Below are 13744 nucleotides of genomic sequence, written 5' to 3'. Positions count from 1 at the left end.
ACACCGTTTCTGCCGTGTACGTTTATACCTCTGAAATTAGTTTCATAGCTTTGCCGTCGCTCGGCCATGTCGTACGTATGAGGCCGGGTTGTCACTCAGGAGGTTATCAGACTCGACATTACAACACTGCCAGTATCCATATGTGTAATGACACTTGGCCAAAGGCAACTGTTAACCAACACATGCTGCGCAGTGTGAACAAATGATGCCGAGAGCTTGTGGCGACACTTGTTGGCTGAGAGATCTGGGTTACTGACAAGAGGGGAAAAAAAGAAATGTGTTACAACATCACTTCTCAGTAATTTGAGAAAGTGAATCGGAAATCCCTCAAACACTAATCCTTCTATAATTAGCATTTTAACAGTAAGCTATTGATATACGAACCGCAAAGGTAAATTCAAATGCATTGGAGCATATTCGGGAAAAACCTGATTCTCCTGAATTTAGCACAGAACAGCGTACTTGCCCAGTCATGTCAGAAAACGCTATATGACTGGGCGTTATGTTCCTTAAAATACTTTAAAGACCAGAAAACATCAGCTCAACCACGACAACCAATGACAAACGGAACAAGTGAAATCCTTTTTAAGCCTTTTTAATACAAACTTAATAAACTATCAGTCCCTCTTAACATGTAAGACACTGACTCAGAATACTTTGTTATACCGTTTGTTTTATCAAGTATTGCACAATGTAGGTACAAAATTAATATACGATTACATTTTGTCCATAATATAGCAAAAATCTTTAAACTCTTAACAGAAAATACAACTCTTATGTTTTTCAAAAAAGCAAATATTCTTAAATCCCACCACTATGGAATATTCTGTACACAATCTTTAGAATAGTCAAGGTTCTTTTTATATATTTTTTTTTCCATTTTTTATTTTTTTAAAGATGATTCATTTTATAATTTCAATAAAAAGAAAACATAAAGTTGCTGCAGCCATCACAGATCACTGGAGTAGTAAAAAGATATAAATGCAATACCATGTCGTAGAAACAATAGATACTCTGATATTTTACAAACTCTGTACTAAATTAAATTATACAATTAGAAAAAAGACCAGGAAATCCCACTTACTTTTGCCAATTTCTTGAAAACTGGCAATGTCCAGTTTTGTTTAAATACTGAAAGAGGCCATGACTTGTGGTGTTTTTTTTGTCTTTTTTTTTTTTTTAAGTATCTTGAACAGTCACATAAAAAAAATATTTTGTGCTTGGTTGGCAAAAGAAATGACAATGATGCATGTTGAGGTTTAGGTAACCAAGCTTGGACATCTTGTACTACAAGCTTCATCTTTAAGAAAAAACAAAAATAAGTATAACTCAAGGGGGCAAAGTAATTCACCCTCGGGCTCATGCTTTGAGACTTGTAACATGGAGCTAACAGTTAACAAGTCACCTTTTCCTCTTATCCTTGATATTTTTTTCTTGTTAACACTCTTTTTTTCCTTTTTTTAATTTTCAAAATGTGCATTTGTGTTCGTTTCCACCCTCACATCATCTCTGGTCGTTTCTATGTAAAGTAGTAGCTTATGTAGTACCTTTGCATGTACTAGTTGGCCATAACTGGCTGGAATTGCTGGTTAGAATACTGCATGTTGTTCAAGCTGAAATTCAAGCCATCCATAAGGGACTTGTCGTTAAGGCCACCGTAGGCCGCAAACATGTCAAAGGCATTGTTGTACTGCAGGGGGCTGAGGCTGAGTGAGCTGTCCCCGGGAAAGAGAGCACTCTGGCTGCCCTGGCCCTGCAGGCTGGGGAACACAAACTCTTTAGCATTGGGAGAAAGAGCCGAAGGCTTCTGATGAAGCTGCTGCTGTGCTCCGAGGCCCAACCCGTACAGCGAGTGCATGGAGGTGGAGATGGCTTTCTGTTTTAGGAGACTGTTCACATTCAGGCCGAGGTTGGTGGGAGAGGTGCGTGCCACCTTGTTCGCAGTAGTGCTGCAGCCGTTGTTGTTGTTGTTGTTGCGTCCACTGCTCTTCATCTTAGTGGAGCCAAACTTTGTGGCAGCAAAGGTGGCTGTTGTGAAGGTTAACGGCTGTGTGGAGCGTGGCATGAAGGTGGGGCTGACTGCTGCCGAGTGGCCAAAAGGAGGAGAGGGCGAGCTTGAGCCTGGAGAGACATTCAAAGGCTCGGTGATGGGCATGAAGACCTGTGCATCAGGATTGAAGCTGTTCTTGATCTCCTTGTCAAGATCAAGCCCACCATTACTTGCCCCACCATCATTGGTGTCATCGACATACAGCACTTTCACAGGCCCTTTCTCTCCAATCTGGTAGGACACCTCAAACGGGTCAATCCACACGCTGAGGTCCTGGGGCAGGTTGTTGCGGACATCTTCAATGTCAAGCCCGCTCTCTTTAGCAGCCTTCTCCACCACAGGATCCACCTTCTCTCCTACGTGAATGCATCTGAATCCTGAACCTTTATATGGCTTGTCTGGGTACCAGTGTCCCTCATACTTCTGCTTCAGCTGGCGCTCTAGCTCCTCGCCAAAAATGTTGACCCGTCGCCTTGGCAGCTTGTTATACAGGTACGAGATAATGAAGTTGAGAGCTACTTGGATCTCAAGCTGCATAGCTAACTGCTGAAGAATACCAGGTGTGTGGAGAACAGGTAAATATGACCTTGAATGTGTCCACTGGTTCTGCTTTGCTTATCCGTGGTTGGCAACACAGATGCTCTCCAGGCAGATGGCAGAAGCAAATAGAACTCGGGTTCAAAATCAAAAGTGCTGGTTGCGTCGAAGTGTCCTTCCAAAGGGTGTGATAATTGTTTTTCCTGCAACAGTTGGAAGAGAAAAACACATTGTAAGAATTCTTCTCAAAATCTTAAAAACAGCATAAATAAACATAATTATTCTTTAAGAACATCCAATCTCCTTCGACAACATACAAAAAGGAGGCACACGGAGCTGCCATGTTATTATTATGTCCCTTTTGCACTGATCTCATATTTCATGAGCTGAGTTTCAAACAACAGATGAACATTTTTTTTCACAGCAGCACTGTTCTGTTAATAATATAATACAATAATTATATAGAGCCAGCTGATCTGTGAGCAAACATACGACTCTGACCAGTGCATATAAATCACTTGTCTGTTAAAACACTGTTAAAGCATAAACCTCTCACATGGACTCTGGAATCCAGTTACATAATACTAGACACAGCAAAAGACAGGAGCACCACTGCGAGATTGTTGTTTTTAAATGAACAGAAACGGCAAGACAAAAAAAAAACAGAGGGAGTGTCTCCTCAGTTGGTGAAGGGGAATACGTTGGTGACGTTTTTCTTCCTTTAAAGCAGATAATCGTGTTACGGAGGATGGATGTGTCTGGACAGCTTCCTACTTTATAAGCAATAAAAAAAATAGACATGTTTGGTCTATAAACACTCGACCAAGTGTTGGATAACAGGGCATTTCACAAATCCGAGATAGGCTGTGCTGTGTTAAGCAGTTACCGTTGAAAAATAAAAACATTATAGCATAGGTTAACACAAATGTCAGTAAGAAATCGATGCTTTAATTGTCTCCCTCGTTAAAATGAGACATTTGCAGCAACATAATGGTAATGCACCTCGAACACAGCAACGTCTAGAAGATTCCTGACAGTTACGACATGGCTATATGTCCCAATTCATGGATTAGAAACGCTTCGACGATACGTTGTGACAAAAATCACTCTAGGAGTGCTAAAAACGGAAAATTATACACGCAGAGACACGAGAAAGTGACATTTACCAACTAAAGGGGGCTTAAGAGAGTGCACGAGCGCAGCAGATGGACTTCCGGGTCTCCGTGGGACTACTTTTTTCAGCTAAAGTAAGAAAAAAAAAACTATCACATAGCAAACATTTATCACGTACGTGCCTCAGCCTTTACAAACACATACAGTACATACATACACACACACCCCTCCCTAACTTAGCGGGGCTGACGCAGCAAATCAGCTTAGTAAATATGAACAGAGCTAAACAGCAAACACATTTTAGACAATAATGTCACGACAGAAGACGAGTCAGCGGTCAGTACTTACTTGTTTTTGTAAAAAATAAAGGTTTCTCAGTAGTTCTGAAGTACCGTTAGTCAGTGCAAATAGAAAAAAAAAAGTATAAATACTTTCTTCACAGACAATATAATATCAACATTACAAAAAAAAGTATTCCAGTACGTGTAGTTTTCGGAGGATTGGCGTTCACGGTTTGCTTCGGTTTCTGTTTTTTTCTTGTTTTTTTTAAGGTTATTTGGCGTTTTGTTTTTTCTTTCCTCTTTCTGTCAGCAGGCTTGCAGAGTAGCTCCCTCCACCTCGGGAGTTTTGCAACTTCGTCTCGGTTCGCACTCTGCGTCGCCTGTATTTATAGTTTTCCTCCGCCATTGGCACGAGGTAGGCGGTGATGCGGTTTCAGAGGTCAAAACAATATGAGCGCCTGCGATTGGTCCGGCGGCAGTGTCCCGCCCTCAACGTGAGGCCGAACTCGCGCTCCCATTGGCTGAGCTCTGGCGTCAGTCAAAGATATGCAATTCTGAGAAACGGGAGAGACGCCTGCGACGAGCGCTTACGTCACGGATAACATAGATCTGTGCTGACAGCGTGCTGCAAGAGCGACGAACGCCGAATACAGAGGCAGGGGTGTTTACAAAGACACTCCGCTTCGACTTAATTTGTCATGAAACCAACATTTATATATATCAAATTATATTTACTCATATATAAGCCTTACTTTTACACCAGAAACAATAAGTGGCAGTCACATTCTCTTATATTATACCCTTAAACACGAGTGATTGGTGTTTTAATACATGGTTAGAGCACAGGAAAAATACTAAAATGACACATTTACACAGTTACAACCACGTTCAAACATATTTCGGTGATAATTATTCTATGCTTTGGCGTGACATGCCAACTGAAAAAAAAGGTGAACGTAATGTATGTTGCCTGAGAGATTCCCTACAGCGGAACAATACAGCTGGCAGCAGTGTGGGTGGTGCGGAATGCCGTCCAAAAAACACGTGCGCTGATTGGTCCAATACGGGGCAGGAGCCCTACGGTGAATGGTGTGTCCGTATCCAAGGTGCTGATGCAGGCTGCGCACGTCATTGCTCGGCTGAACGCACGCTGTTGCCAGATTTAAAGAGCACTAACACACCGAAGTATATGTTCACGGTATGAAGTCACCGCTGAACTATGGTAGTGCAACTTTACAATCAGATTCGTTTTTCCCTTCTGCTTTTGTCGGTGACCACACCAAACAAACAAACAAACAAACAAACAAACAGTGTCGAGTTGATTGTGTCATCCTGATAAAAGTGTCAGCAGTGGCACAAGCTGTGGCCTCCTGCTGCAGCTTTAGACCATCTGCTTCCAGGTTCAATCATTAGACTGTATATACAAGAAAAGTTACTGTGTCTAATGCACGTTTGCTTGTAGTTGTTATGCATATGCATTTACACTTTAATGTGTTCTGTCATTTTAGCATGCAGGTCTGTGTTTGAGTGTAGTTTTAACATGGTCGTTATATACTGTTCATGGAAAGAGTTGCAAATTAGCAATAGCTATAAACTCTAAGTACAGCACATCAGTTGCACTATTTGTAGTGGAACTATGTCAACTGTATTATCCCTATATACATTCTATTCTTTGCTATTCTATTCTGTTCTATTTGGAGCCATGATAGTGCGTGTAAACAGAAACTCACCAACAGCACCAACTCTTAGCTGTCAACCACATGGTTTTCCTTTAAATGGGAACATCATTTACAAAAGTGACATCATGTACTAATGAAGATGAACTCAAACTTACTTCCATTCAAATTGAGTTTGTTTTTGTAACCGGCAGAGTCTCCCCCTGGTGGCAAACTGCTACTTCCATCATACTTCCTGGGCTTTCAGACATGGTCTTCCACATAGCTTTGGATGAGTGGTTATTGAGTTACTTTCTATCGTTTTGAACCACTCATTCTCCTCAATCTCTGGCATCAACAAGACTTTTTTCACCCAGAATGCAGCTGCACCGCACGTTTCCTCTTTTTCAGACCATTCTCTGTAAACCACCCTAGAGATGGACGATCAGCAGTTTATGAAACAGCAACTCATCTCTCACCAACGACCACACTCTTCTCTGACATGACTTTTATTTCCTATTTCGAGGCTCTTTTTGAACTTAAGCGGGTCGTCTTGACTGCGTCGACGTACCCATTTCCTCATCAGTGCACATACTGTACTTCTCCCAGCCACCGTTTATGCCAATTTTCAATGCAGTGAAATGTGGAAGTCGGGGTGAGTGGTTTACTGTCATGTGTCTGCAAGTACACACATGTCCCTTTTATCAATATGTCTATTGTCCACGTTTAACATTGACAGGGTATTTCAAGATTTAAAATGTCCTGCTGAAAATGTGCAATGAACACACGCTGATGGGAATCCATCTACTGTAAGAGCCTTATTTTTGTCACCACAGCAGCTGGTCTTGTAAGAGGGAAGGCGAGGGCTGCTGGTCTGTGTAGACCCACCGACTGTTAGGACTTTCAGACATTCTTCATGCACTTAGGCCTGCCAAGCAGTGTCATGTGCTCAGCGTGAGCTGTAAAAATGTGTGCCAAAGGGCTCGCATGGAAGGTGCTGTGAGGATCACTACACATGACAAAGAGAAAGACAAGACCGGGCAGGGGAAGAACAGAGGAGAGGTTATGTGTTTTGACATTGCCCCACGGATTCAGATTCACAGCGAGTGGGAGCGGGTGGGAGAGTGATTCAAGTGTCAACAACCACTGTGACTTCCACAGTCCTGGCAAGGCCTCGTGGGTTTGTTTTCACTGTAAACAGCTCAGCACAATTGCACAATCACATGACCTCCAGGATCACAGCTATATCTTATAGACTGTATCTGGTGGCTGCATTGTATGCTGGTTAATATACACTTTGGGCTTTGTCAATAGTGTGTGTACATTGTGTGCTTCCATTTGCTTATTTTGGGCAGAGAGACATCACCCGACAGAGCAAGGTCAGCAGCCATATTAAGACTGCTATGTTGTCTTAGGGTGTAATCCTCTAATTCATCCTCCTCTCCCTGCCACTTCTGTCACCAAGGCTAATCCCCCATCAGCCCTCCGTCTGAGTTTATGCTTTTAATGTGGGCAGAGGGAGAAATGACGTTAAATGAGTCATTTACCAAATGTTGCGGCTCACTTTCAGGTTTAATGAAAATCCCACTCTTGAGGGCTTAAACGGCTTGTTTGTCACCAAGGAAATACGACACAGACCTTGTTACAGATGCTCACTGTGAAGGTGAAAGAAAATTGTGCCCAAATTTACAAACCGACATATTTAGAACATTCAAACAATTGGAAAAACAGACAAATTATTGTATTAGTCTGACTAAAAGCAGACATTCAGTCTGACTACAATTGTATTAAATCACATTTCTCAAAGCAAGATTATACATCCAGATCATGTGATTGGGAGTTGAATTATTACCACATGTATACAGTATGTTCAGTTTGACTCAAAATAGCCTGCATGACACTCTGTGCATGCTCAACACTCCCCGCCCCAGCCCTTTGACCCCGACTAGAAGAAGCTGGGACGTAGAAGAAGAAGAAGAAACCCTCCAGCGAAACGTGGACAGGAACTGTCCTCCTCCGCTGTCGCACTTTGACATCACCGCACAGCATTAAATACAGAATAATGCTTGGCAACGGACGTGTGACGGAGCATAACAGACCACTTCCGCTTGAGCCAGCGATGGGAGGGGTCGATGTCACATGGTTTCCAAAGGGAGAATTCATTGCAGTAATGTTTTTGAAAGAGGAACACCAGAGATCGAATCAGCATTTAAAGCTCACACACATGTCTGCCTCCCTCCTCCCCCTGTCTTTTTTATCCCTTCCTTGTTCCCCTTCCCCTCACCCCACCCCTCCCTCTTTCCTGCTCAGCCGGAGAGCCATTGACGTCACTGGTTGTTATTACTTAACACGAGTCAGAGCGCCCTGGGCACCTCGTAATAGGCAGATGTGTTGCTATCCCTTTGAAGAGTAAATGAGGTGCTGGAGGAGAACAAAGGAGGTGGAGACTGTGGACGTAACGCAAGCGCCGAGTTCACAATGCATTTTCTTATTTTTGTATATGATTGGAATAATTGGATAACTGAAATGATTTGTTCCAATGTAGGATATTCAATAATGCGATAATCTGTAGTGTTTGTTTCAGGCTGTTAGATGGTTGTGTGAATTTATTTTCCCTGAAAAATAAAGAATAGTATGTCATTAATGTAATTATGAAGTGTCCAGTGCATTTCAAAATGCAAGAAAGATGCAAATGTAAAAAAAAAAAAAAGACAAATTGTCCTAGGATATGTCCTGTGGACCGAGTGACTGTGGAATGAAAAAAAAGGTAATTATCTTAGTATGGGCATAGATATTGATTTAGTGACTGCAGTTAGTTATAGCAGCGTGATAACACAACAGAAAAACAAAGCCATAGCATTAGCATTTTGCAGCTCAAGCGTCGCTGAAGCATTAAGATTAGAAAGACGGTCCGAGTGCTTCAGTGTCCTATAGCTTCCATTCATTATGCATGGTGAATACTGAATCTGGAAAAAATAAACGATCTTGCCTCTAACCTTCACACAAGACAATACTTCATTATTCTGTCTCTTAATACATGAAATGGCCAATCCCTTCATGAGCGACTGAGCTTTTATACCAACATTTATGGCATTATTATTATTATTATTATTATGGTAATATGTGTTCTTTTCTGTGGGATGCTCCGTCAGCTTTTGCTTCATGCACTCACTGAGTCACACAGCCTGCTAGACTGGGAGGATTTGCATGGCAAAGTGCTGTAAATGTAAATGCATACGTTACTAGTTGGCACGACAGCTGAGAGGCACTTGCATAGTTACCGTCATAGCCTATAGGGCTGTTACATAATTCATTTAAGGGTTATCTACTGGAACAGTGTGTACAGATTCATGTAATTTAATGTCAAAGATGAATTTAAACAACAGCCACTGGACCAAGATGATTATACGACATGTGATACGTCACGTAAAGGCACAAGCGTTGCTATCACCTGCTTCTGTTCACACTTGCATACCATCATTCTATACTACAAAAACAAATGCTTCAGAGGGAACAGAAACATATCAGACACACCCTACAGTGAACACGTCAGTACATGTCAGCCGCATTATTCCAGTGACCCTCAGTATTTCCCCATGAATGTGTGTGGTCACATTCTTTTTAAAGCTAATTCCAGTCATGTCACATTTTCTCCTGTCACTCCACCATTCACCATGTGGAGACTTTATGAATTTAATGGGAGTCAGAAGAAGAAAGGGAGTCAATAACAGGTCTGAATATGTGCTCAGTTTTTTTTCTTCTTTTCCCGGGTTGAAAACACCCAGCTAGACCCGTTAATTTAAAGCGGAGAACGGAAGTACCAATGAACACTGTTTTTGTTGGTGTGTATCTGCGACATTACCTCATTTATGAAGCCCTGAAGGTTCGAAACAAACAGTTCAGCCACTGCTGAGAACGCTGTGTTGTATTGTATTGTAATCTTGGGCTCAGCTAGAGCTCTGAAAAACCTGGTCCGGTTACGTAAACAGCGGATCCTCCTGGTCCGGGCACATCCGGTTGAGTACATTGTACCGCAAAAGAAGAAGAACATCCTATGTGGAGGTGTTTCACGAGCGACAGTGTCTTCTGACTCTGCGTCCGGCTCCGGGTCAAAGTTGTAAAAGGGACTGCGACAGGGATTCATGATGAAGTCATTTTTAAACACTGTTAAAACAATGTTTTGATAATGAGTAGCAGTGCATCCACCGTTCCAGAGGGGGGAGCTACGCTTCTGAGAGCTGGTGTGCTAATTACGTGACTTCCAGGTATTGGCCAATCACAAGACAGTTGGGAAAGCTGTCGTTCGCTGGCCAATCACAACACAGTTCTGTCTTCTGGGGGTGCGATTTTAGTCTGAAACACCACGACTGATGAGAGCTTCAGTGAGGAGAGATTTCTAGCGGCTCGTTTCCAGCAACTAGGAAGTTTTTGACCATAAAAACAAGTTAATGTATGTAAGTAGACCTCCATAACTCACATATATGTGCGATAGGACCACTCTATGGGAGCTTTAAGTGTGGAAGAGGTTAAAGAGAGATTGCACATATTTGATTGCACAATACGTGATTAATTATTGACAGCAACAACCTACTACGGCTTCAATACAAGCAAATAAACACAGCAAACACTTTGCTGTATCTGTACTTAGGCCTTAAATTCTATAAACTGAAACGTGGATGACAGAAACTCCGTTTTTTGTCAGGGTCATTTACACATTTACAGTAAGTGAAGGTGTAATTTTATTTGAACATTTTTTTATTTTCTGTGTATTTTCTGCCTTCATTTAATGAAAACAATCCAACTGCAACTGCACAGGAAATGACTAGATTTATTCCCAGTCCACTGGCAGGGTTTTATTATTTATCAGGTTTAAGGATTCAATTGTGCCACAGTCTTCCTTGCCATCTATGTGGTCAGCCTTATGTATAATTCATATAAAATAGACTGATTGTGTTACTCCTGTAGTAATCCTGTTAGCGGTGGCCCTCTTCTTCCTTATTTAAAATACAGCTTTTATCTTAACCACTTTATTCCGACCTTAGTTGGTTCAGAGTGGTCTTTGCAGAATCTTCCCTTCGGCTGCCGCTGCTTCGCCGAGCTGCAAATGAAATATATCCATATTGTTTTCACATTCAGTCTGTCACAGCTAAAATCAGAGGGGCTCAGATAAAGCCTCTTTCACACTCAGTTAAGTTGAAGTTGGACTACTCTCTTTGTTCCAGTAGCCTGTATTCTGTAAGCACAGGTGGAGAATCGCTTTAATGAATGAAGTGTCTCTGCCTCTGCTCAGTTCTAGCTTGTTAGTGTAAGACAGTTTTTGGTTTAGTATCTCGTTATCATATTTATGCATATGTTAAAAGTCCAATTTTAGTCAGTAATTTAGTTATCTTTGATCCCATACTGACTGAAATTAGCGAGCATACACATGTGAAGCAGCTAAAAAAAAAAGAGACAATCCTTATGGGATTCTGCCCTGTGATATTATTTTTTATCTGGAAACATGGATGGATTGATTCATGAAATAAATCATATTGAGCCCTTTCCCAAGTTTTAAAAAGTACAGATTGCTTAAAACATGAATGTTAAAGGTGCATTATGTAATAAATCTAAAGCAACTGGTCATAAAATCCTCCTAATATGTCACAGAGACTCAGGAATAATGTTCATATAACAAACTAAACTCGCCAACAACAACAGTACAGCCAAAATATTTGCATTAAAAAAAATATTTTGCAGACTGCAAATCATGTTTATGTTTTGAAATCATGTTTTGGCATGTGGCGCCACCTACCGCCGTCTACCAATCATTGCAGTTAGTAGAGTCTCAGCTGCCGAGCAACCACGGGTTGCCAGTTACGTCAGAAAACGAAACCTAAACAACCTCGGTATTTTGAATTTGAATGTAGTAACCGTTTTTGGCCACATTCTTACATATGGCACCTTTAAGGAATAGAAAATGACCTAGACCTAAATGAAATTAGCTGATAAAAAGGTGTAGTCTTTTCTGAGAGTGAATACCAAATAAAAATATTCCAAATGGTTAAAATAAGTACATTCATCACATTTCCAGCACCTTAGTTCAAACATTCTCCGTGCCTCTGTTCTGTATGTCATTTCTCTGTGGGCGGGGGAACTTTTGCATTGCAAAATGTGGCCAAATGAGTCCTTGACCTCGTCACGCCTGCAGCTGTTTACTTGTGATTGGATCAATCAGGGCCTTTTGTAGGGCTTGGTGGGAGTGTATGAGGTGTGTGGAAAGCAATAGTCTCCTAGTTGAAAGAGTGTAGAGGTGCAAAAATAGGAAGAGAATAAAAAAAAAAGGAGGGGGAAATGCCGAGGTATAAAGGACAGCTGGGATGATATGAAAAAGGAAGGAGAGAGATGTGCCCTGAGGCACCAAGGGCGACCTCAAAGGTCTTCCGCGGAGAAAGATGAAAGGAAAAATAAATGAAGAAAGAGCTGGTTTTGTTGCAGTATGGTGTAATGGCACGGAAAAGTCAGTAGACGTATGAAAAACAACCAGTGACTCTGTGACAAAATCTAATTACATCAGCAGCTTTCTGAAAGGAAAGTCAGCAAAAGTAGAGAACAAAAACAACGCACATCTAAATTTGAGACTTTATTTTTTTTTTTCGAGGCAGCAGCGGCTGCAGGTCCTCATGCACATGTCAGAAATGACCCTGCATGGAAAAAACACAGCATGCAATTAGGACTCACAGGGAGAAATTAAAAGTAAACAGCAGGGGATCGCTGCCAAGAAGTGTGCCGGAGAGACGAGAGGAGAGACAACAGAGCAGAACGACGAGGGATGAAAGAGTAACAGATGAGGAATAACAATCCCACTGATGTGTGGAACAGAGGCTCTGACAGTGAGACGGACTGAGAGAGACGGCTGTTTTGTATCCATCCAGGTGTGGAGAGATTTGTTGAATTCATGTATTCACACACATTTTCATACATCTCTGATCAGGCCAGGTGTCACATTCACTGAATATGTAATGGCATCCATCTGTACACCATATGGACTGTATGTGTGTGCACGTCTATTTCATACACGCATGTGCAGTCAACACAGATGATGTGGTCATGCAACAGAAATCGCCTTTTTTTACCACCTATGTTATCATTTTATGATCGGGTGTTTTCCATAACATCATTCATCTACTCTTCCTCTCTGCTAATTAGTCGATCAAGCTTGTTCTAATTCTAATTTAAATAAAAAATTATGCGTAAGGCTAAACTGTCCCGTGTGTGAGGTCACACACTTTGTTTTCATGCCACAGTTGAATACACTAATGTTACCTCAGAGGCTCACACATGTTAACATGTGCTTGTACCGTATACACAGTCTTTTTATGTGCGTGAAGAATGGGTTACTTCGTCTTTGTTGTTATATGAGGCACGACAGTGTTATTTAAGTGGTACACAAAGTGCTAAAAGTGTTAAAATGGGTGCTTATTGTATCAATGCGTGTTTGTGTGGATGACAAATACGAGGCAAGTTAACCAAAGCGCAAATAAGAATATTATTTCATTAGAAGCTGATTGGAGATTTGTCTATACATACGTCTTTTTAAGTTCTTCTAGATTTTAAGCATGTAAGTTTAATAAAAAATGGCTGCATACGATGTAGTTCTACATAATACACATTTACAGCCCACACAACACACTAATAAATGGTCACGCTGCTCTTCTAACCATTGTCCAGAACCAGAATTATGTGTTTACATGGACGTCAATGTCCCAGTATTAACCCAATTAAGACAATAGACTGCCTTGTAAACAACATTTTCCCAAAGATGCTGAAGTGAGTCATACTGAGTAACAAGACTTGTTGATGTTTTACCCCGAATAAGGTCAATAATAGTCAGTGTCCACATCAACGTTGCCATGGAGATAAGAGTGAGCGCGTGACTCAGTGCCATCTGAAACAGTTGCATCGCGCTCTTGAAACATATGATGACATAACGTGATGCAATTAAAACCAATTATTATACAGCAGCAGTTATGTAAAAGTATCCTTACAATTAAATACGTTTCATATAATCAGGGTTTAAATCCCATATGTGTGCACTGCATTATATATGATTTATGTTTATATACATGCTG

General features: G+C 41.2%; 1 protein-coding gene across 1 annotated transcript; it reads right to left on the bottom strand.

The window, feature by feature from the left end:
• Positions 1–590: 590 nt before the first annotated feature.
• On the bottom strand, positions 591–4328 carry tob1a (transducer of ERBB2, 1a). The gene is made up of 2 exons (XM_083896874.1): positions 4049–4328; positions 591–2790 (listed from the first exon to the last, which is right to left on the bottom strand). Exon 2 carries the CDS (start codon positions 2585–2587, stop codon positions 1559–1561), a length of 1029 nt encoding a protein of 342 aa, XP_083753000.1. The 5' UTR covers positions 2588–2790; positions 4049–4328; the 3' UTR covers positions 591–1558.
• Between the last annotated feature and the right edge of the window lie 9416 nt (positions 4329–13744).

This window comes from Microchirus variegatus (genome assembly GCF_963457635.1).
Source record: "Microchirus variegatus genome assembly, chromosome: 10".
Taxonomy (NCBI): domain Eukaryota; kingdom Metazoa; phylum Chordata; class Actinopteri; order Pleuronectiformes; family Soleidae; genus Microchirus; species Microchirus variegatus.
This window is presented reverse-complemented; position numbering and strand designations above follow the sequence as displayed.

Coding starts and splice junctions, on each gene's coding strand:
- tob1a (XM_083896874.1), bottom strand. CDS start 2,587: ATGCAGCTTGAGATCCAAGTAGCTCTCAACTTCATTATCTCGTACCTG.